Below are 24,611 nucleotides of genomic sequence, written 5' to 3' on the forward strand. Positions count from 1 at the left end.
CTTAGGTATTTTTTAACTTATTAAGTTATATCTATGGTAACATTTCACCAGATAAGGGGAAACATAATTATGTCACTTAGATATATGACAGACATATTAAGTCTATCACTTAGATGACAGATCTGGCAACATCGTCAAAATCACATATTCAGAATGGGGATTCCATTGTTAAGTCCCTGAAGTCTAATATTTGAAAATACGCACTTCTGAGATAAGAAACAGAGGTTCAGAATGATGCTTAAATGCATAGATTATTTTATAGTTTTTAAAGGACTTTAGCATCACTTCACTGACCACAGTAACACCTTCATAAGAGCAAGTATCGTTACTGATACTTTATATTTTCCAAGTTATTGAGAGGTGGTCTAGAACTGGAAACTAGGCCTTTTCACCCTTATCCCAATGCTAGTCCATCTGGAATTCAAAAGGTCTCACGTTAAATGCATTATATTATGTATTTTATTTAGAAACCATAGAGTCATCAGTGACTACTTTCTTTCAAATTGTCTAATTCTGTTCTAGTCCAACTGCGCAACATCTCACGGGTTTGTCCTGTCTTCTCTGTAAACAGCCTTAACTAAAGCCCTCTCATCTTGCTCCAGGATCACTGTGCCTCCACTCCCCCCCACCCCAAACCTCTTATTACAACACTGCCAGGGTGATCTTTCTAAGATGCAGTTCTGATGGTGTCGTTCCAATGCTTGAAAACAACTGATGGCTTGCTACTGCCTACAGTGGCGGTTCTTCAACCGTGCAAGTAGAGCTGCTAAAATAAAGTCATATCCATCAGCTTAATTCACTGGAACAAAAAAATTAAGGAATAGAGATAGTTGCTTTTTTTTTTTTTTTTTTTTTTGCCCATATCTTTTTCTCACATATTTGGGACTTGCTACTGTTTGTCTACTGAGCAGACCTATCAAAATAACTAAACAAAGAAAACCAATATTAATTCTGAAAAAGTTACCTACACTTAATCCAACAATTAGTTATTTTCACCCCTATTGAGAAGTAGGGGGAAATGTTCTTGTGAACACTGATATTACATAAATTTCATGTATTTTCCAAGTCATATGATAGAGTTAAATATATGCTTAGATAACCTAGACCCTAACAACTTTTATGTATTCTGCTTCTTGGAACCAGAAAACCACTTACCTATTATCCCTCTGTGAAAGCTTTGGCAACTTAAGTCACTGCCCTCATAATTCAATGTATAACCCTTCACTGATGCACCTGCCTCATTTCCTTTTATCTTTTAACACCTGTCTCCTGAATTAGATACTGAATTCATTGAGGACAGATGCAACATACTATTCTCATTTAAACCACAAGTTCCTGACACATAGAAGTCACTCAATAAATACATGAAGAAGAAGAATCAGCGAGTTCTATTATACAAGAGAATGAGACTGTCAACTATTTGTTACAATTATAGAGTTTCTTAACTTTAGAGCAAAGTCAATATACTTTCTCTGTTTCCAGTATAACATATAACACATTATAAACATAAAATAAAATTGTTTTACAAATATTTTACTTCATGCTGCATAATATAGCTAGGCAAGAAATTAAGTCTGATTCAACAAAACTCCATTAAAAACATGTCAGTGTTGATTTTTAGAAAGTTTCTTAAAAACATGCAGTACACAGAGCCATCAAGTAAAATTAAGGATCCAGTGAATTCTACAAAACTGAATTATAATTGTAAAGAATTTTTAATTCTATGACCATAAACTGGATAATAAATATTAAATTATCTTTTCAGGCCTCACCTAAAAAGAAGGCTGTTTCTAGTTCAATCTACATTTTTTCTCCTTCAGTAAAAAAAGAATCCAGTCAATCTATACAAATGTTAGGGCTTAGGTATAAAAGTAAACAAACAAAATCCTGATGGAGCTGGAATCACTACTTCATTATTGCAAGTAAAATTCTACAAAGTGAAAAGCCTGCTGATACAATTTTCACAGTGAAAAGTGTGTAACTTTTTTCATGTCAGAAATAAATTCCAATTTCATGAAACTTTATTATATCCTAGTATCCACATTTTTTAAAAAAAATTTTGAGCCCACCAGATATCTCATGGCCAGGGAATGTGAACAGCTAGAGGCATACTTAATGTGTGCTAAAGCTTATGGTATACATTTGTATTAAATATCTTACTTGCCTCAGTCTGATTACTTACGGCCTCTGGCCTATGGACCAGTGGTAATATGTATGGTTGCATTAAAAGTCAGCATTTTAAAATGAAAGCTCAAAATACTCTATGCAAGGAAAAAAATGAGAACTACTCACGGCCAGCAAGCAGGAACTGATAATACTGTACTGCATCTGCAGCAAGGAGCAGAGGGTGGTTTGCGTTAAATGGTGGTTGCAATTCATTCCATTGAGGAGTTCTAAGGAAACAGCAGAAGAATATTAATATTCAGGCTTAATAGATGGGATGTAAATCACCATCACTGTCACCACTTACAGACATTGATATAAACTCACACTATCTTTGTAATCATTAAAATGAACTTGTTGGAGTGCTGAAACCTGAAACACAAGGCCATCTGCTTAGAAAGAATAAAAAGGTGGCAGTGAGTCATACAAATTACATACAGCCAATATTAGTTTAAAGCAGACGACCCTTCAATACAAGACATACAAAACATTGAACAGAGAGGAAGTGTGGAATTCAAATGTCACAACTAATTTTTACCTAATTTCTGACACTTGTTAGAGCTCTCTATTCTTAGAATATGTATACATTTTAAAATAAAATAAAAGCAGATAAAAATGGCTGAAAAAAACACAGTTAATGGTTGACTTATTAAAGACCTAATTAGCATCTGAATGCCAAAATAAGCCACTTATTTCAATGATGGTGCAGTAATTTTAATTAGATCTGCCCATTCCTAAATAGCTTGATAAATAAGATATTGATCAGATCAATCCAGTGCAGTAAAGTACTAATAAAGAATGGTAGAGCCTCCAAAAATCAATATAAGAATATTTTAAAATGTCATAAGGAGAGACATCATTTTCATATCCATTTTTGTCTGTTTCCTTCCATACACATCAGGACCAATTTTTTCTGTCTCTCCTATACTATTGTACACTATATTGAATGGATTTTATCCTAGATCTTATTTTTCCGTCTTTATACTAGATTATAAAGGTTCTAATGATTACGTACTTTTGAGAAGGACTCTGATTGTTAATAAACATTTTTACAGTGATAAACCATTATATCTTGGGGAATCACTTTAAAGGAAACCTTCCAATCTATTTATATTAGTTTCCATTCCCCATAATGGCTATCTCAATGTACTTTCTCTTTGCAGTGAGCATGAGACTGGAAATAGGGGAAGCACTAAAGCTCTTTATGTGGGATAGGGAAAAAAAACAAGTCCTAGAAAAGGTAACTCAAAGATACGAGGAGAAAGAAGTTCAAAGGGAGGTATTCTCCAAGGCAAACACCAAAGACAACTGAATACATAGGACCACACAAAAATTTGTACATGAATATTCTCAGGAGCATAATTCATGACAACTAAACTGTGGAAATGCCCATCAACTGATGAATGGATAAACAAAATGTGGTATATCCATGCAATGGAATATTATTTGGCCATAAAAAGGAATGAAGTTCTGCTACATGCTGCAACATGGATGGACCTTAAAAACATTACACTAAGTAAAGGAAATCAGATGCAACAGGTCACATTTTGCATGATTCCGTTTACATGAGATGTCCAGAGTAGGCAAATGCAGAGACAGGAGATAAACTGGTGGTTGCCTAGGGCTGAAGGGTTGAAGGAAAATGGGGGGGGGAGGGGATGACTGCTAATGGGTACAGGATTTCTTTGGGGGGGTGATGAAAATTGATTGTGGTGATGGATGCACGACCTAGTGAAAATTCACTTTAAGTGGGTGAATTGTATTATATGTATTACATGTAAATTGTATCTCAATTAAAAAAGGAATGAATTATCAAAAAACACAACAGGGACAAATCAAAATAATTTTGCTGGGAGAAATAAGACAAAAAGACTATGCACTCTGATTCCATTTATATAAAATTCTAGAAATTATAAACTGATCTATAGTGACAGAGAACAGACCAGTGGTTGCCTGGGGCTCAGTAGGTGAAGTAGGGATAAAGGGGGGGCAGGTGAGAGATTAGAAAGAGGCATAAGAAAACATTTGAGGTGATGGATATATTTATAATGTTAATTATGGGGATGATTTCACAGCTGTATACATACGTCAAACCTTATCAAATTGTACACTTTTAATATTTTGTATCTCAACAAAGCTGTTAAAAAAAAAACCCAAAACCAAAAAAACAAAAAGAGATACTACCTAACCAGAGTCCAGCTGGCTCGGGGAGATGTCATCATTTCCAGCGGGGTGTCATCGCTGATCTTGGGGGCAGCGCTAAGCGGTCGTGGCTCCATCATGTGCTCCACTAAGGTCCCGTAGCAGCTAATAATGTAGAGGGATTCAACTACAACTTGTTTGGACTGATCTACAAAACAGGAAAACAGATCCTGGGTATGTGATATTGGCATAAAAGGAGCACAGCATCATTTTGACAAGTTATTGACCCTTCAGTCCGTTCCTGAGGTTGCTGAGAGAAAATAAGAAGGCAGCAACTTTTTCACGTGGTGCCTGCTCCTTGCCTCAAAATTGTCTCTTATAAGTAGATGCTAACGAATATGAAAAGTTCTATGCTATCAAAATATTTTTAAATTTAAGCAGTTTATTTCAAGAATGACATAAATATACTCAAAATTCTAGTATGCTCAAACAATATTATACAGTCTTCTGTATTTGCCTGCAGCGTAGTAATTTGTCCCACATTACGAAAAATGAATGGTATCAGGTGGGACAGGGAAGGACTGACAGAAAAGGAACCCTGTATGGACTAAGAATTAGTTACACTGGATGCACCAACTCAACTGCATGAGAGACCCTTTGCCTAAATCAGCCTAACTTCTCATCTACTCTCTCTCAGGAAACTTCCTCCTTTAAATTTCTGGATTAAAACGAACAGACAAATGAAAAACACACACATGTCCTCCTCCCCCAAATCCTCATCCTTCTTTCCTCTCAACCCTCTTCCTTCTTTCCTCCCATGGCAAATGAAGACCAGTCATACTTTGAGGTCAGGTGCTGAATATGGATCTAATCAAATGACTTTATAAGGAGTACACATGTCCTCACTACCAAACCAGGTTTAATCCTCTATCTTGGGTTTTACAGTAAACCTAGGAGCATATAAAATCCCTCATGAATGCTGGGTGGGTTACCTTATCTCTACGCCAGAGGACTCAATTACAGCTGCTTTGAGAAAATGGCTAATGACCAGTAGTGGGACATAAAGGAGTAGCAAGTTAAAAGGGTAATTAGAACAGAAGCGAGAAGCATTTGAAATCGAGCTTCACAGAGGGTTTTAACTAGTAACAAAAAGTCATTTCGATAGCATCATTAAAGCTGAGGAGGTAACAAAAAAATAAAGATGGGATAAGAAAATGGAAGGCTTGCATACTTTACTGTATCCTCTCCCACTTAGGTAAAGAGCCTGCTGTGCCTGGGATCCTATTTCCAAGGAAAGGGCCACTGAAAGGCGATAACAAGGGAAAAGGCTGATGTCTGACTGCCAGTATTAAGCGTAAAGGAGAGCCATTTTGCCAAGAACAATACAGCCTGTGGAACCTGTCAGAAAAGTGCCTCGCTAACAACTCAGTTTCTGACCTACTTTAATAGTATCACAATAATAAGAGGAAATTTTTAACACTCAAAATTAAACACTTGGTCCACGAATGCAGGCACTCTTTTCTAAACAGAAACAATGAGGAATCACATACTAAAAGAGTAATTATATAAGTTGACTCTGGTGGTCAAAGGAGGGATTTTAAAAAAACAACAACACTATATAAGTTCAAAGGGACAATGGTTACCATAAAAGATGATTCTTATTTCTGAGTGGGAGTCTGTTTTTATCTTTTAATTTATAACATGGCAGAGTTGTTGTAGATTATTTTTTAAGGACAGATTTAGCATTAGAAAACCTGGGTTCAAACTCTGATACCATAACCTACTAACTAGTGATTTTAGCTAAATTATTTAAACTCACTGATCTCAAATTCTTCATCTCTAAAATAGGGAATAACAACGTTTTTCCTCTCCACACTTTACAGACAATAGCATGAAATTAGTTTGAGAAAAATGTAAAAGCTACATATAATGGTATGGAATTGACAGCACTGAGAAATCCTGTATATTGTCACCAGCAAAACAAAATAAAAACACTCAGTGGGCAATTTATTCCATATTTATAGTGAGAGGATAGCCTGTCTTCTTGAGACTTGAGTAGTTGAGGAGAGATGCTAACTGAGTGGGAACATTTTTTTCTATTGTTGGGCTCAAGATTATTCAAAGAGAACTGCTCTGAATTTTCCTCAAGAAACAAAAATTACAAATGGCAAGTTTAACTTCAGTAAAAATACGTACCTTTTTCTCTTTTCAGACCTGCATTATTTGCAAACCACGATCGGGATGTCCCAAACGTCGCAGCCACGCAAAATTCTCCGCCCACTGATTTGCTGGGTGAAATTTGTGGAGGTGGTTTAACTTTGCTTAAAAAATAAAATGATAGTAAAAAAAGAAAAATTACTATGATAAAATCATGGTCCTTGAGAAAATGACATATTTCCCTTAAAATTTGCCCCTAAGTATTCAAACGCTCCCATGTGGACATGCATTTTGCCGTAAGTATAACTTAACTGGCGGTTAAGACTGGTGGTGAGACTGTGATCTGCAGTAAAAGTAAAACTAGTTCAAAGCTCCAGAGTATTATCGGAATAGCAACTTATACCAATAAAAATTAGCTTCTTTTTGAAGAATGTGCTGGCAAAATCCATGTCGACCCATTTGAGAAAGATAACATTTCCCTGGATATTTCAAAGTGGAACAATAGAACCAGCAAAAAACATCTCATAATAATAGAATAGTTTATCAGTTCACTTCAATATATAAAATGTGGGACTGACAATACAGTTGAATGGAGACAGCATGTATGAAAACACGAGATGATACAGAATGGGATCCTGACAATGCTCTCAGACATGTATGTATGGTTAGACAATGTCTGGTGAGTAGACCTAAAGATCTAATGCGATTACAGTCACTGATCTTCCTATTTCTTGTTTATTTTTTCTTTGTGGATTTGTGAAGATGATAGGTCTATTTTTATTCTGCTTCTCCTATGTTTGAGGACACATGAAGTAACTTCTGCTACTTCACATAACTACCATAAAAAAGTACTTGCTGTCCTCTTTGTTTTCCCCAAATCAGCTTTCAGCTTCTAATACCATTGACTTCTGATATCAGCCTTTCATTTTCTTGCAAATCCTATATTTCTCTTCTCTCCCAATTTGTCAAAGGCTGCCCCAAAGTTCCTTAGCAATTTTGTCAGGCACCTTAGAGAAATGGTGTATTATGGTCTCTGACTCGTAGACCAGGAAATAGCCCCACTGTACACTGGTCAAGATCACAGCCCAGTCGGGGCACAAGAATAATGTTCCGCCGCTGCTACTCAGTCTCCAATGTCAAATAACATTATTTCTACCTTCGTTTGCTCACTATCCTTTATCTCTTTATCTTTTAATGAAGTACGGTTAGACAGAGAAAGACTGGGTTTTGGAGTCAGGTGGAAACACGAATCTGAATCGCACTGCTGCCACTTTTTTACCTGTGTGAATTTTGATTAGGTTATTTAACCTCTCAGTGCTCAGACAACTAATATATAAAATATATAAAATAGAAAGACAGCAATGCCTACCTCTTAGGGTTATTTTAAGGTTTACAGCATTTTATTTGTTCTCAAAGTGTGGTCCCTGGCCAGTAGCACTGAGAACCTCTTAGACATGCAAATATTCATCAGGCCACACCCCGCTCTGGAGGTGGGGCATGACAATCTGTGTTTTTAATAGCCCTCCAGGAGATTCTGGCACACGTTCAGGTTTAAGAACCACTGTATTAGGTAACGTGTAGAAAGCGCTGTGAATTCCCATATCATAGAACTCAACGCTATCTCCTGTATAGCACACAGCCTTCAACTAATTTTCAAAAAATCAGACTTCACTTTGGTAATCTCATTTTCCAGGTGTTATGACACCTGAAATAGTCTCTCACATATTTTATTTCCTGAGCCTTCTGTTTTGATGTCTTCCTCGTAGGGAAAGCAAAAAGTCTGGATCAGAAGCCACTCTGCTTGGTCTCTGCCTTTGACCAAATTCATGTAATGCACATTGCCATATATGCAAAGGCCTTTTCTTTCCATCATTAACATTTCTTAAACACAACAAGTTATTACCCATAAAAATCACATCCATGCCTAAATCACCAACATTAGTCACAGTCAGACTTCCACTGATAGGGAATAAAATGACAGTTTTTTAATTTTTAAGTTTCTGTAAGAAAATGCATCTGTTTCTGCCAACAATTTCACATCTTCTTGCTGCATTTGCCACACCTGCAATAATAACCTTTGCAAAACCAACAGAAGAGAAGACTCCCCTCCACCTACAACTGAACAAACAAGCACCTTCCCTTGGTTTCTGGGTAACCGGCACCAGAATTGTTCTTTCTGGTTATGATGCTCTCTGTTGTACTACCTTAGAATGTAAATTTTCCTTCAAAGCCTTTATTTCCATCACTGAACTGCTGTAAGTTCCTGTAACTAGCATCTTTTAACTTCCATTGGTCAGTTTTTGGAGGCTGGAAGGCAGAGGAGAGAGGAAAAAAAACATTCCAGAATTTTTGGAAAGGTGTTTCAACTGCGTGACTATGTTTTAACTAGAATCACCATCAAGGAACAATGGTCCTACAAAATGTACAAGTTCAAAGTTCTTTGCAAATTAATGAATGCTATTTTTGTTCTTGCTTTTAAATCATGTGGTAAGCAACAAGATAGAAAACAAGTAGCATGCCACTTCTTAAGAGAGTCTATGGTGCATCTAAGGTATGCATCCTAAATAGATTTTAAAAGTTGCTACTGGGCCACTTAGCTACCTTTGTAATATAATAATCAATTTAGTCTTTAGCCAAGCAAATATATATATTTTGTATGTTTATTAGCTTACAGTCTAATCAGTTAATGTCAAAAGCTAAAGTCTTTTAGACTTCTTTAATGTTATACATAACTCAGCTTCTGAACACATAACTAAAAAGCACCAACACAGTATCAATTTACATAAACTCATTATCTCCTGCAGAGAATAAGTATCTTAGGTTAAAAGTATTCTTAAAATTATGAAAAAATGTTCAATTTTATTCTTATACTTCATTATTTCTTCTTGTTCTTCTGATAGGGCCTTCATAAATCACATTAGTAAAAGTTTGTGTTTAATAAGTAATTAAAAGGGTTCTTATCCCTGAAAATAACTTGCTACCTCCTGCATGACACAGTGCTGTGTATTGGGTATTTAGCATATTTGGTGAACATATTCATAACAAGTTATTTCTATCATCAACCTACCTTTGGAATGACTGTGGTATTTAAGCAAAATAGAAATTTAAAATATGTGCGTATATGTACAAGATTTTCAGAAAAATAAAAAGGAGAAATAATCTAAAGAAAAGATTATTATTAATAAAGTATTTTCTATACAAAATACTCAAAGGGAGAAAATTTAACATTGATTCAATTTGCCCTTTATCCTAAAATTTTAAAAGACCAAGACCAGGAATGTTGGGTGGAAGCAGAATTGAACTTTTCCACAATGACCCAGAATACTTCTATTGCAAAATCACCTTTTGTTGGCAGAAAGATAAAACGTTGAAAAATGATACATACGTGAAAGGAACAAAAGAGAAAAGTGCTAGCCTTGCAAATCATGCTCACTTATAGACTGGTGACCCAACCATTTTAGGAAAGCATTCCAGTACTAGCCTTTTTTTCTTTCTTCCTCTCAATATCTCCCTTTATCCTCTGAAAGAGACAATAAATCCTATTACAAGACATTTGCAAGTATAAACGAATACCTCTGGGTGTTTATTAATTTATTAAATTAATAATTGATATAAAAAATAAAAATTTTCAGTGTATATGGGGGTCCAGAAATTCAATTGTGTTGTGGTTATAAATGAGTACAAAACATACTGATAGGGCTGGTGGACTCCTTTCCACTGAGAACCCCTGCTCTCTACCCTCTTTGTTAGCAAAACATAAAGAACTATGGAATGAATTCAACCTTCACCACATCAGAAAACATCACATTTACTAAACTTGATACAAGAGACAACATAATCAAAAGTAAAATTAATGTACGATGAAAAAAACAACAACAAATAAGGTGCTGAATTAAAACTCAGGAGTTTTAACATTTTGTCATTTCTTCTGGGAGACCTAACCATCTAACCATAGAATGAGAATCATTTTTAATACCATCAGATGTTCTACGGACATGATGACATCTTTAAAAATATTTACAAAGACTATTGAAGTTACCCATTGGCTTTTTCTGTATTATATAATTCAGTCAGAGAAACATATTAAATTTCTTTTGCCTGTTTTTCTTTCCCTCCACACTCTACTGCAAACAGGAAAAAAAAAAAAAAAGCAAAACTCTAATGATATTGGCTTTAAAATTATAGAAAAATTATGTCTATCTGGATAATTTTACTATGTTCTATAAAATAGGATACAAGTGGTGAATCTGTGGATGGCATGAAAAGCAACAATGAGGTCCAGTGCCTTGGTTTAGGACACAAGCATGGAAAAGAGCTAAACTGAGATAGAAGCACCGTTTTCTTTCCTTCTCTAAAACATAAGGGTACAGTCAATATTTCAGTTTAAACCTTAGACACAATATTGATGTAAGAATTACAAGTGGTATTATGTCTTTGTGTTAAGGAAGAAAAACTTTTCTTTATGCTCCTCACTGTGATTGGGCTTTCAAAAGGAATTCAGAAGTTTTCTCTCACTCTCAACTGTGTATTCTAAAATAAAAACTAAGAGGGAAAATGAAAGTATTTATTTTAAAAAAAGATACTGATAATATATCTAAAATTATTCTACCACAAATTATTCTTAAAGATATGAGATTTCTGTAAACCTGCCAGATAAGATTCTCCTCTCCATATAAGTCTTTGCTTCTAAAAATGAAATTATATTATTATAATATTTTTTTCAATATTCTCAGAATAACAAGATTAATTTAAATCAGCTATTTATAAACAGATTGAAGACTCGGTGCTAATTAAAACTTTAAACATAATTTGACATGTAAGTTCTAACTCTTCTTTAAAATTAACCTTATACACTACAAAGGTATATTCAAATGGACTACCTCTTGTCTACACTGTTGTGCATATATTTTTTCTTTTGCTAAGAAAGTCAAAAATAGCAATAGTTTAAACATGATACTACATGCCGACTAGGAGCTTGATAAAAACTTGTTACTTATTTGTAATGTAGAAAGCAAAATTCATTTTTAAAATTTCACAATGGCTATGTCTCTTAAAATTTCTGCATTAAAAAGTATATCATGTGTGTGATTCTTACATCATTTTATGCCATTATTTAAATTCATAAATCCTAGAGAATACATAATCTCCAGAATGTAGAAAATGGCTAAAGTGTCAAAGATGGTCTGCATAGTTAACTTTCCAACAAGTTTATTTGGTTGTCAAAGGAAAAGATATTATTACAAACTGACTCATCTGAAACTGCCTGAATTTAAACAATTAAAACAGTTTATCAAAGAATGAAGAATTAGTAGAAACTGTGATCAATCAAAAGCAAAATCTTAGCTAAATATAAATGTTTCAACTGAAAATTAATTTAAAAAAATTTGTATGAAACTTACATAACATTTTAAGAGGAACTATAAAATTTTCATATTCTTCCAAAATACAAATATTATCCTATACTGGAAGTCCTATAAACCTGATGAAATAAGTAACTTTATTTAGCATAATGTTTTATTTCAAAACAGTCAATAAAAACATTCTCAGGTTGAATGCTAAATAGCATGGAAAAATAGTAAAAACTCTTAAAACAAAGAAGCTCTTATAAACAACATGGAAGAAGTTGTCAAATTTATATTCATTTTGCTGCCTTAATTTGAGGTTTCATTAAGATCTTAATGGGAAAAACATGCACCACCAGTAAAGGAACGTATTTTAAAGGAGGCTCTTTTAGGCTAGTATAAGTGACTAAAAACGAGTTTCTTGTGAGCTAACGATGGCATCAAACAAACCACAAAGCAGTCTTCTAAAAGACAAGCAATGATTTAAAAGTCTACTACATTTCATATATCCCTTTCTTTAATCTGGCTCTTTTAATCTTGTTTCAACCTCAAATCATTTCTGGCTGACAAGTACTTTTGCTTAAATTTGAGGAGCACATAAGCTGTTGAAGGCATGGGCTTTTCTTATTTCACATACAATGTTTGTCATTCCGTCTTTACTTCTATGCTAAAACTTCAATCTTTATTAACATACTAAAACTTTTTTCTTTGTACTTAGAATGAGAAATTTATCCCAAGATGGAATTTAATTCTAAATTGAGTCTACAAAGAAATGTTGGCATATGTTGAATCTGACATTTAAAAATCAACTGTTCACTACAAGCTCCTGAGTAAGATCCATGTATCTTATTTGTTTTTGGAAGAAATCTGGTTAACACAAAGAATGAAGGTTGACTTTCAGGGAATTTTTATTCCTGTATACCATGATTTTGTTAACGATAGTTTCACAGTCTATATCCTAATTTTGATGCTGCATTTCAAAGAGGAGATTTTTATGATGATTTATCACCCTATTCTAATATGACAATGAAATTTTCAGATGTTCCTGTGGCATATGAACACTGAAATTAGTTTGTGTCAAACTTTTAAGTTTCTTTTTGTCCAAGAGAAAAATGATTGGAAGGTTTTCTCCTAGTATAATGGGACAGTATGAACAAGTCCCAGGAGCAGTTAGGAGAACTGCACGTACATGTATTCTGACTAAATTTATAAAATTGATATAACTTACATTAACCAAAACTTCTTTTTGGGCTCACTCACTCTTAAAAGCAAAAAAGACAAAAACAAAAAAGAAAAACAAAACCATGATCTAACTTAAAGAAACTACTTTTCAAAAATGGAATTTTCCCCTTAAAGCAGAAAAGAAATCATAGCAATAGCAGCGAACATTTACTGAGCTCTTATTATGTGCCAGGCACTGTTCTAAGCAATTTATATTGTCGGTTCATTTACTCCTCATAATAAACCTATGAGGTAGGTGCTACTGGTAACTCCATTTAATGGAGATAAGGAAACTAAGATAAAGAGAGGTTTTAGAAAATTGCCCAAGATCATATAGGTAGTAACTGTGTAAGCTGGGATTTAAGACCTAGGCAGTCTGATTCTGGAGCCCTGATTCTTTTTTTTTTTTTTTTTAAGATTTTTTTGATGTGGACCATTTTTAAAGTCTTTATTGAATTCGTTACAATATTCTGTTTTATGTTTTGGTTTTTTGGCCACGAGGCATGTGGGATCTTAGCTTCCCGACCAGGGATCGAACCTGCACCCCTTGCACTGGAAAGGTGAAGTCTCAACCACTGGACCACCAGGGAAGTCCCCTGACTCTTAACTATTGTGCTAAAATTATTATACCAGGTTCTAAATATATTCTATTTCATACCTTTACATAAAAGTATTAAACATACTGTTCCTTTTCTATGATCACCATGTCTAAGACTGACAAAAGTTGTATTTTATGCAGTCTTACATAAGAGTTTACTAAATAAGTTATGGTGGGGAGGTGCTAATAACTCGAAATAATAAGTTACTTAGGAGGTTTTATGTGAAATACAAATTTCCTTATGTAGCTCCGTAACTACCTAAACTATTCAAAACAGAACTGACTCTTGTTCCTTTGGTACCAAATAAAATGCAGTAAAAATTTATAGGGTATTTTTAGTATACCTTAAATACATTTACATTTCAAAATAAATCTTGTCTTCAAATGTTCAGCATGTCATGTAGGGAATTTCTATCACTAAAATACTCAAAGCTTTAAACTTGGGTGTTAGCATTTGTCTTATGATATATACTAGCGTTATTATGAGAATTCTTCTAATTTCTTTTTTTTTTTAATATTAATCTATGATTTTTTATGTGACTTTTCAAGAAATGAAGTGAAACCAAGAAAACTAATCTTTTAAAGCTTAAATACCAACATTCATGTCCCATCTACAAATTACTCAGTAATTCGGTGCATCTATCTGTGATCAGGCCATGCAACTGAAAACAAAGTACAAAACAGAGTTACTTTCTGAGAGTACAGCAAATGAATTAGGCATGCTGGACTGAACTGGGACTCACCATGGAGCTTTTATGGAAAAACACCCCGCTCCAAACAGATAAGGCCTTCATGGAAAAGGGGGGAAAATGCACAAAAAATTAGAGGAAAACTCATGTAACATTAACAAATACATGTTTATTATACTGTTAAAGAGTATGGATAAAATCAATTAAAAAATTAGTAATCGTTTGCAATCCTGCCATAGATACTAACAAGTCTGATATAACCAATCAACAGAATGATGTGCAGTAACAAGGCCCTTAATTTTCATAGGGTTAGAGATTTCAAAATGCTCTATTTCTCCCCCTTTTCTGGAGCACCCCTGTAGGGTTCCTAAGGTAAAATAAAATAAAATCCACTTCAGAGGCCCTTTAAAACAAAGTACAAGTTAAATGGAATAATCGGATGGAGAAAAGAGTGGGACCAGTAGCAACAGATGTGTGGTTGTGTGACACGAAATGTTTAAAACTAGCGAAAGGGGACTCAATAAAAATTTGATAAGCATTGTTTGCTGTTCACCAGTTGTAGTCTCAGAGCCACAGAAAGAAAGTACATATTTTCTAAGCTGCTTAATTACAGTAAGTTGAACTGCATATTGCTGGTCAAAGGAACTAACACTAAAACCAAGTCTGTGGTATGATTTACTTCCATTTTAGGGTCACATTCCAGGAAATTAGCATTACTCTTAATAATGATAGACGAGGTTAGCTTCCTCTATCTGGCCTACACTGGGCTAGGCTGGAATAAAGGAAACTAAAGCCACAACTGCTTGCTTTAAATACAGCTGGGGATACAAAGGCAGACTTCAATGTTACACATACTTCTTAATATTCTGTTCATAGCATTTAAGACATGCTATGCACATTTGCACACAGAACAAAATATTGCTGTTGCATCTGACATTTGGAAGGAAGACATAATAAACTGAGAAGGAAAGAGCACTGCATAACTTGGTAATTTTCTTCTTCAACTTTGGTGCTAGGAACATTAAAAAAGAAAAATCATGCTAATTAGCATCAATCTCCCAGTGAACTGAGTATATTCACAAAACAGTACAATTCTGAGGACTGAAGAACAGAAGATATGAAAAAGGGAACAGAAAAGCAAGATACTATTAGAAGAAAGAGTGAGTTGGAAGACAGAAATACTGGAAAAGAAAACTTTAGAGATGATGTCAATACAAAGCAAGGAAATCTCTCCCACAGTTAATGACAAGACCACAATCAGAGAAATGTCATCATTCAGATGTCATCATCCACATCTAAAACAATGTATTTCAAAAATTTTTTAACTATGACCCATAGAAATATACAGTTGGCCCTCCATATCCATAGGGCCCACATCCACAAACAACTATAGATCAAAAAAAAAAAAAAAAAAAAGTTCCAAAAGGCAAAACTTGCTGTGCACCAGCAACTATTTACAATTTAGAAATGATTTAAAGTATATGGGTAGATGTGTGTAGGTTATATGCAAATACTAGGCCATTTCATATAAGGGACTTGAGCATCTATGATTTTGGCATGGGGTGGGAACCAACCCCCCTTGGATACTGAGAGACAAATGTATTAACGTGTAAGCTGGTATGTACATGAACACACACAAATTGAAACAATTTAATGAATGTGGGGTTTTTTGGTGTGTAATCAACTTTATTATTCTCTGTTTCAACATTTTGTAAACATTAATGTTGGGATTTAGTTACAGTGAAGATTGTTGCATATAATGACAGGGTAGGTAGGTCTGAGTGGGGCCTTAGATTCTATATTTCTAACAAGCTCCTAGATAATGCCAAGGCTGTTAGCTTGCAGAACCAGTAGCAAAATTACATTCTATTATATTCTATTTCATTAATGAAAAAAAAGTTAGCCATGATCCCCTTGTCTTGATTTCATGATTCACTAATTACATCAGAAACAAAATGTTACTGGAGCTCACCCTGAACTTTGAGAAACACCATTTTAAATAAGTGTGACCACATGAAGACTCCAATGTCTCAACAGCACCGTGACGCCATAAAAAAAGGATCAGAAAATGGAAAGTTCAACACATTTCCGTATGCCCACAAATACCACCAAAATGAAGAAGTTATTGTTGGCACATACTACCCAACTCCCTTTCATTTTCTTCCTTAGGCAGACACCTGAATTAATCAAACAGTTCAAACGATTCTGACAGAAGCACTTGTGATCTGGAACGTCTGGGCATGAGTTGCTCTTTAGCATATATTGTATAGAAGCTAGACAGTCTCCCACCTCATTCCAAATATCAGAATACAACTGATTCACTGTAAAGAATTTGAAAGTTTTACCTTAGTCCTTTATGACTTAAAAGGCTTCTGACTGACCCCCAAAATCAAACAAAAACGAAACAAAACTTTAAGTTTCTACATTTCAAAAGACCAGCTGATGTTCCCACCTACAGAGCCAGTAAATACCTTTTTCCAAGTTTAAATTTCCTTATGTATAAAAAAAAACATATTAGCCAAACAAATTAAACACAAGTTTTTGGTGTTTTTGTTTGTTTGTTTGTTTTTTTAATATCCTAGATTTTCCTTCCCGGACAGTAGCAGCATGTTACCAACAAGATTTCTACAACCCCACAATCCCAAAATGCACTGTTAACCCTCCAGACACTGTAGCAAACAGGCCTGCACTAAACAGCAGTTGGTCAAGTTTAAAGACAACACAATCCTCACTGTTCACAACATAACTCGGTTGTGTGAGTTACAAGCCATCCTTCTTTAGCCAAATAAGGATCTACAGGCTGACGCAGCTCAAGGAGAAAACAGGGGTTGGGGAAACAGGGTGAAGACCCGCTTCAGTACGTACATTTGGCACAGTCCCAATCTGTACTCACCCACTTCTTACTCGCTCCGACAAACTGGACCTCTGCCACATACATGTAAAAGAAGAGCCACAAACTCCAATGAATTAGAGTGACTGACATAACTACTGACTTTGCATGGGTGGTGTCAGCTGTTCTTTTGAAATGTGCCCGCTTCATCTTCGCTCAGTAGGGAAAGAATGAAAATATAAAGTCACAAAGGCCAAGTCCATGATCCAGCTGTCTTCACCTATGACTTTCCCCTCCTCTCCAAAATCCCGCAGCTGTAGTTTTACAGGGGGTGACTCGAAGAAGGAAGAGAGCATGTGAGTAAGAGTGTATGGGGAATTAAAATGGTCTGTCTGTATTAACAAATGCAACTCAAATTACCATATTCAGGTATTAAGAATTTGTGTGTTTTCCAAACACTATTAAGTTTCAGCAGGTTGAACAATCCTGCCATGTAAAACCTATCCACTTAAGTCATGATTATGTCCTTTTTAAGCTGAATTCTGATTGAAAAATCAAGAGACTAAAAATCCAGAAATGCTAGTCCAGCATAAAGTGACTCTGCCTTTGGTTCTCAAACAGTTTCTTCTGGAGATTGTCAGAAGACAGTTAGGAATTGTGCTTTATATCAAATCATTAATGCTATGTAACTCTTTAAACTCTGATTCATTTTTTCAAAGGCCACAGAGTACCAGAAAAGCTTTGGTGTTACTAGCTGAAAAGAAGACAAATGTGAAGATTTTTTTTTTATATGTAAGGGAAAAGTAAAACTAGATTTGATTTGAACATGGTAAAATCTTTTATAACCTGACTCGAGTGCTGAAAGGCATTAATAATGATTAGATTTCATCATCTTCAGAGTTATAGAAACTAAAAAAATCTCTGAAAGTCCTATTTTCCAATTGATCATGTCCTATGAGAATTCAAGCACTATCACTTAACAGACATCAGAAAGAGCCCATATAAATATTAAACATACTGAACAGAGAAAGGGCTATACAACATTATGTGTAAAATTGTAAAGTAAAGCCGTATTCTCTAACAAAATATTCCAGGAACCCTAATGACTCTGCTACACTCTCTATGCGCCCTGTTAAGCAGCACCTTTGATGGGCACACATTTCCTACGTGCATGCAAGCAAATCAGTCCTCACATCATTTTCAAGTATTACTTTAAATTTTTCATTAATTTAATTTTAACCACTCACTACTACAGAGACCTGTGGCATTACTGGCTCTCAAATTATTGATCTGAAGGCAAATTCAAGCTGAAATATACAGATAAATTGTCTAATCTGAGGTACGTTCAACATGCAAATTTAAATTACAAGCTCAAGATTTTCATTAGAAAAACACTAATGTTCAAATTCTGCCAGATGTGGCAGAAGAGAGACTAGAATAGTACACACAGATTGTCAAATTTCTACAGAAAGTAGTGCTTGCTGACTTGTAATACAGTATATAGGAGACTTAATCCCCTCACTGCTCCCACCCCCCCCAAATCCACAGATTTATGGTAAAAGGGAACAAACTATGGAGTGGTTTAAGTACTCTACTGATTTAGTACAAAAACTGGAAACTCAAACTATATATGTATATTGCACATGTAGACATATCCATCCTAATGAAAATACATTATCAATTACTTTATATCTGGAACCAAACATACATAGCTTAGCTATCAAGAAATAACACATAGATAAGACAGGGCTGGAAGGTGGAGAATTACCATTTGCTACTGTATCTGGGGAATCTTTCTCCAAATCTTTCCCATTTAACTCTTAGAACTTCACCTATAACATTTGGGGCTCAGGTCAAAGTGTCTAAATAAGCCAAGGCAGACCTAACTGAATTAGAAGGAGGAATAGACCTTCCTCAAGGACTATATGTCAATGTCATTTATTCACTTAGCAAGCTCTGACGGCAGATTTAGTCTACAAATTTCAATTACAGATAATCAAATAAATGCTATTAAATGCTTCCATTTCTAAATAAGAATAATCATCTATGTCTTCTAAATGGAGCTCTTGTGAAGCACTGGCCTAGGGCACAGCAATGAATGAGGCTTAGAAAGTAGGTAACAGGATCGAACACCTGGTGGGAATTCATACACTGTAAGTATGACAGATAATAATCCATACATACAAACTTTCATTTTTCAGATGAAGAAATTTACCTAGGACACACTGGTAACAGCAGAACCAAGATGTGAAACCAGAGCTTCAGACTCCTAAGTCAGTATTCTTTTACTACATTACCTACTTCTACAGGGTCAGGCCCAAAGTCCCTAATACCTAGCTCGAATTGCTCACAAAGAAATGAATAAATACAAACATGGGGGGAGGGAAGAAGGAGCAAAAAGCTGCTCGATTTAAGAAAAAGGAAACCTATGAAAGACAACAAGTCATACCAGGTTTACTTCACCAAAAACCTCAGCTAGTTAAGGGCAAGGAAGTAACTTCATTCCCAATTTCTATATTTTTATTCCCATGAAATTACTCTGACCACTTTTTTTATTTTGCATATTCCACATATACTGTTCTTTTTATTATTTATTTATTTATATTTATGTATGTATGGCTGTGTTGGCTCTCGAACCTATGTCCCCTGCATTGGCAGGCGGATTCCTAACCACTGCACCACCAGGGAAGTCCCCTGACCACTTTTTGAAATGTACTGTTCCTTGCTTGTGCCCACAAAATGATGTGTATATGTTAATAATTTTAGATTTGATGTACATAAAATTAAGCATATTGATGAAAATTACCTATTTAGTAAGTTTTTACATAGGAAGCATTAAAAATTAATTCAACCAAACATCTATGGACTATTGCTTAAGTAAATCCCTACTACAAAAACTTTACACTCCAAAACAATGAGCAATCCCTTAGCACCCAGTTTCACTTTTAATAGATGAAAAAAAACTACACTTATTCACACATGATAAAAACATGATGGAGGTCTTTCCAATCCTCCAGTCTTAGACTGGAAGAAATGGGTTTTGTCTGAATGAGTGACTGTTAAACCAAAAGATTCTTAGCGCGTCTTTTGCCTTCACCAGCGTGTACCACAATCGGGTTAAGCAACAGCTGTTGCCAAAACAGGCCTTATTTCCTCCCAGTGCTGCTTCAAGGTACAGAACATGAAGGTGCAAATACATCTGTCTTTTGCCATTTGTAGTTCTACTGGCCTTGCAAATGTCTTCGAATAAGACAGATGGTCCCTGACACTGCACAGGCTTTCAGGGATCTATATTTCCAAAAATAAGAGGGCAGACATGAAACACGGTAAGTACATGTCTATCCCCTGAAGGTTTGAGTTAAGGCTTCCATCTAAATTTGGTTATTTAAATATAGGATCCTAAGCAATCCTTAGAAATCTCTATGCTAGAAATATGATTTTTAATGTTTATTTCATGCCGTTATGCCAAATATCTAGGACATGGGACAAATATATATATTTTACTAGATATATTATCAGGTATACTTGAACTTACATGTCTATAAATGAGTCAGCTCTGTGCTCTCTTTCTACATAATTCATGTCAAATACTTCTGTTAATTTTATCTTTAAAATGCTAGGAAAGGCATTTCACTAGAGCACAGAGTAAATCAGGATTTCCACAATGACCTGGAAAATTAAAAGCCTGTTTGCTCATCACTCTGGTGACCTTAATGTGGCAATCAAAATTCTCAGTAAATATAATAAAATTTGATGGAAATAACGCAAGTGAGCTAAGGGCAGCTTGCGAACTGGTCACAGTAAAAAAAAAAAAAAAATTTTTTTTAATAAAACTGAAATAAGGGCTTCCCTGGTGGCGCAGTGGTTAAGAATCTGCCTGCCAATGCAGGGGACACGGGTTCGAGCCCTGGTCTGGGAAGATCCCACATGCCGCGGAGCAACTAGGCCCGTGAGCCACAATTACTGAGCCTGCGCGTCTGGAGCCTGTGCTCCGCAACAAGAGAGGCCGCGACAGTGAGAGGCCCGCGCACCGCGATGAAGAGTGGCCCCCGCTCGCTGCAACTAGAGAAAGCCCTCGCACAGAAACGAAGACCCAACACAGCCAAAAATAAATAAATAAATAAATTAATTAATTAATTAATTAATTATTTAAAAAATGAAATAAATATAACCTTACTATCTAATGGGTGAAATCTAATGATATAAAAATGTCTGGGATGTGCTTCAAATCTCAGCATATGTCAAAAATGGAAATCTAGGGGACATATCTTACTCTCCCAAAACAAATATTACTTTTGGTTAGGCAAAATACATGTATTTCAATGAAAATGCTAAATGTTAAGATAATAAAACCACAAACTATATTCTAAAAATTCTATGACCAAATGTTTGGGTGACTTACAGTAGTACTATAAGAATTATAAGTCACAATAGCAATTTCTAAATATAATCAACAAACCCTTCAGAAAATGGCTTGAGGGTATTAAGTCTTGTAACCCAGCCATAGCCAAGCATAAGTTATGAATACTATCATCAAAGTGTTTTTGGTCACTGTAATCTCTGTTAATAGGAAGGGAAAAAAAGAATAGTAGGAGGGGAGGGAAAAAAAGAAGAGTGGGTGGGGTAATTTATGGAGCACTAAAGCTCTGCCATAAGTAGAGAAACAACCATATGGAAGAAAAAAATACTAATAAAATGAGTTTTTGGTGGATGTGTGTGTGCACGTGTGTATGTGTGTGCAGAGTGAGAAAAGATAAATGATAAGGCAAATATGTTAAACTGCTAACATTTGGGAAATGTGGATATGCTGGAATTCCTTTTACTGGTCTTGTAACTTTTTTTGGTAAGTCTGAATGAATCTCTATCAAAATGTTTAAAATTAAAAGCCAAGGACTCATTGTGGGACAAATAGTAATTATTCTTTCTAAACACTCCAAGACAGGGGACATGCCAAAAAGAATTCAAAAATTTGGGAAAAAAAAAATGGTTTGAGATCTGAGATAAAAAGCCCAGTAAAGAGGGAGGAGATATGGGGATATATGTATATGTATAGCTGATTCACTTTGTTATAAAGCAGAAACTAACAGACCATTGTAAAGCAATTATACTCCGATAAAGATGTTAAAAAAAAAAAAGCTCAGTAACTAATAAGATACATGTATCTTGAACTAATATTAATTTCAAAGCACACAATTCAAATTCCTATCACTTAATTCATTAATAAATAATTATTAAACTGTCTAGAATATAAGGGAACATAATACACGTGCTCTGAAAATCTAGGAATTGTGACCAAGTTTTTAACAAGAACAGGAAACACAGAAGTTATCTAAGTTCATAAAGTATGGTAGTACAGGAAGACACCAGATGATTAATAGTTTCTACCCATCTAAAGACAGAGAGAAAGAGTAGCAAGAGAGACAGTGAAAGAGTGTGTGATACAGTTTATCTTTTTATTATGGAAAGTTTCAAATATATACAGAAGTAAACTCACTTTTCAACCCTCCCCACAAATATTTTGAATTAAACTCAAAGATGACGTGATTTCAGGCATAGAACTTCATTTAGGTTCTTAGAGGTAAAATTAAAATCAAGAGGAACAATTTTGAGATTAGATTCTTAGATTCAGGAAAGACTGACAGACACTTTGTAGAATTCTACAATGCTGGGTTGGATCAAGAAGGTATAATTATGTACTGACTGACTTCTGTGAGTGAAAAAATAACTTTTAAGATTATGATTCAAGATTTAGTCCCATTTTTATTTGATTCTACGTCCCAGAAATGTATCATTACACAAAGAAAAGAATGAGCCACCTGTAAATATAAGTTCATAACCCCTTTACTATCCATAGCCACTCTTATTTAACTTATTTTAAAATAAAGAAACTAAATAAGAGGAAACGGAGGTAAAAATTCTATTTAAATTACACTACTAATGAAGAGTTAAAAAGCTGATATCAATTTTTAAAAATACAGGCAAATGATTTGTATCATAAGATGTCTGATTTGGGAGCTAGGTTTGCTGTATTTTTCCCTTAATACACCACAAACTCAATTTCTGCATTCAGCAACAGGAATTTATAGGCAAACACAACTCCACTAGGTAGAGGGTCAATTTCAGCGTTATGGTGAAATCTGGAGCTAAAAGGCCTCGTCCTGGAGAATGAGTATTTCTTCTTACAGAAGTAGCTTCTGTAAACACTTTACCACCTAGCACAACAATATTAAAACATAATGATACAGCAGCCACATAATTAAGTCTATTCCTCTTGTTGGAAAGACCTTGAAGACTATTTGAAGCCAAGATGGAGTTTTCTCTTGACTACCAAATACAGAATTTTAAGAGTTGTTCCATTTCAAATTATGCTAAACCTCAGGATTGCTTATTGATGAAAATAGGTAATTTGGCTATAGACATATATATTTTGGGGAACATAATGGAGTTTCACAGTTGTTATACAATTGAATATCTAATGATCTTATATCTTAGACACAGCACTTTATTTTCAGGAACCCAAAGAAGTGATAATTTTATATTCCTAACAGGTAGGAATTTGAAAATTTTTTAAATAGCTAAAATAAGCACGAAGATATCAAGTGAGTCATCAGGAGCCTCTGAGGATGTTAATGACCAATCTCAGTAAAGCCTAAACCCTAGGACTCTGGATTTTGAAAACTATCCATAATATCACATTGTCCTGATACTAATGATAGATTATTATATGTAAATTGTACCTCAATATAGATGTTTTTTTTTTAAGTATTAGAAACATGGTTGTCATATTAAGTTCTCTCCTTAGTATTTGGGTCAGTCAAAATTTGGTGGTCATTATAAATCCAGATCATGTCCACAAAAGCAAGAAAATGCAACGGTACTACTTTCAGACAAAGCCACAAGGCAGCAACTATAAGCCTGAGTAAATGGATCTGGTTTTTATTAGCCAATACTAGTTTTCACAACTTGTCACTGCTTTGTTATTTCTGTGAATGTGCATGTATATGGCTGTGTATGAATGTGTTCGTGTATGTTCTATACTTTGTATTTAATCTGCTGCCATTAAGTCTCATGTGGGCTGGAAATGAAGAACATAATCAAAACCACCCAAAGAAAAAATATGCTTTATTTTTGTGTATTTAATCCTCTAAAACAGCTACTAAAAAAGTATCAAGCCTGAGGCCTTACCCTGTTCGTTTGGTGATGGTCCCCAATGTCATTGGCTGCTTGATTTGTGCAAGAGGCATCAATACCATCAGGCTGGGGAGAGGAGAAAGCCGGGGGTTGCCAGGGTTGTTGTTGGCAAAATTATTGTAGGAGTCTTGGCTGTTGAGTTTCCCTACAAAGAGAAAAAAGAAAAGAAAAGCATCACCGAGCGAAGTTTCCTTCTCTGATAGGATTTGCACTGACTCCACTAATCTTTTAAGAAAGTTACCAAAGGCAGAAGGGATTCTAAAAGAATCATGGCTATA

The 24,611-nt window shown here is 34.9% G+C and overlaps 1 protein-coding gene across 16 annotated transcripts in view; it reads right to left on the reverse strand.

Moving 5' to 3' along the window:
• The window catches only part of BCAS3 (BCAS3 microtubule associated cell migration factor), a 569,341-nt gene that overhangs the window by 311,986 nt on the left and 232,744 nt on the right, over nucleotides 1-24,611 (reverse strand). For 14 of the 16 annotated variants that reach the window (XR_014238437.1, XM_082372026.1, XM_082372012.1 and 11 more), the window contains exons 16-20: nucleotides 24,328-24,478; nucleotides 14,367-14,411; nucleotides 6,502-6,626; nucleotides 4,348-4,513; nucleotides 2,293-2,393 (exon numbers count right to left, since the gene is read on the reverse strand). Coding sequence is in view for 15 of the 16 variants with exons in the window: in XM_082372026.1 (XP_082228152.1) it covers nucleotides 2,293-2,393; nucleotides 4,348-4,513; nucleotides 6,502-6,626; nucleotides 14,367-14,411; nucleotides 24,328-24,478 (588 nt within the window). In the remaining variant the exon portion in view is untranslated. The remainder of the gene's footprint in view (nucleotides 1-2,292; nucleotides 2,394-4,347; nucleotides 4,514-6,501; nucleotides 6,627-14,366; nucleotides 14,412-24,327; nucleotides 24,479-24,611) is intronic. The other 2 variants (XM_082372020.1, XM_082372022.1) reach the window with 1 other exon arrangement.

This window comes from Balaenoptera borealis, assembly GCF_965194805.1.
Source record: "Balaenoptera borealis genome assembly, chromosome: 20".
In the NCBI taxonomy this organism is placed as follows: domain Eukaryota; kingdom Metazoa; phylum Chordata; class Mammalia; order Artiodactyla; family Balaenopteridae; genus Balaenoptera; species Balaenoptera borealis.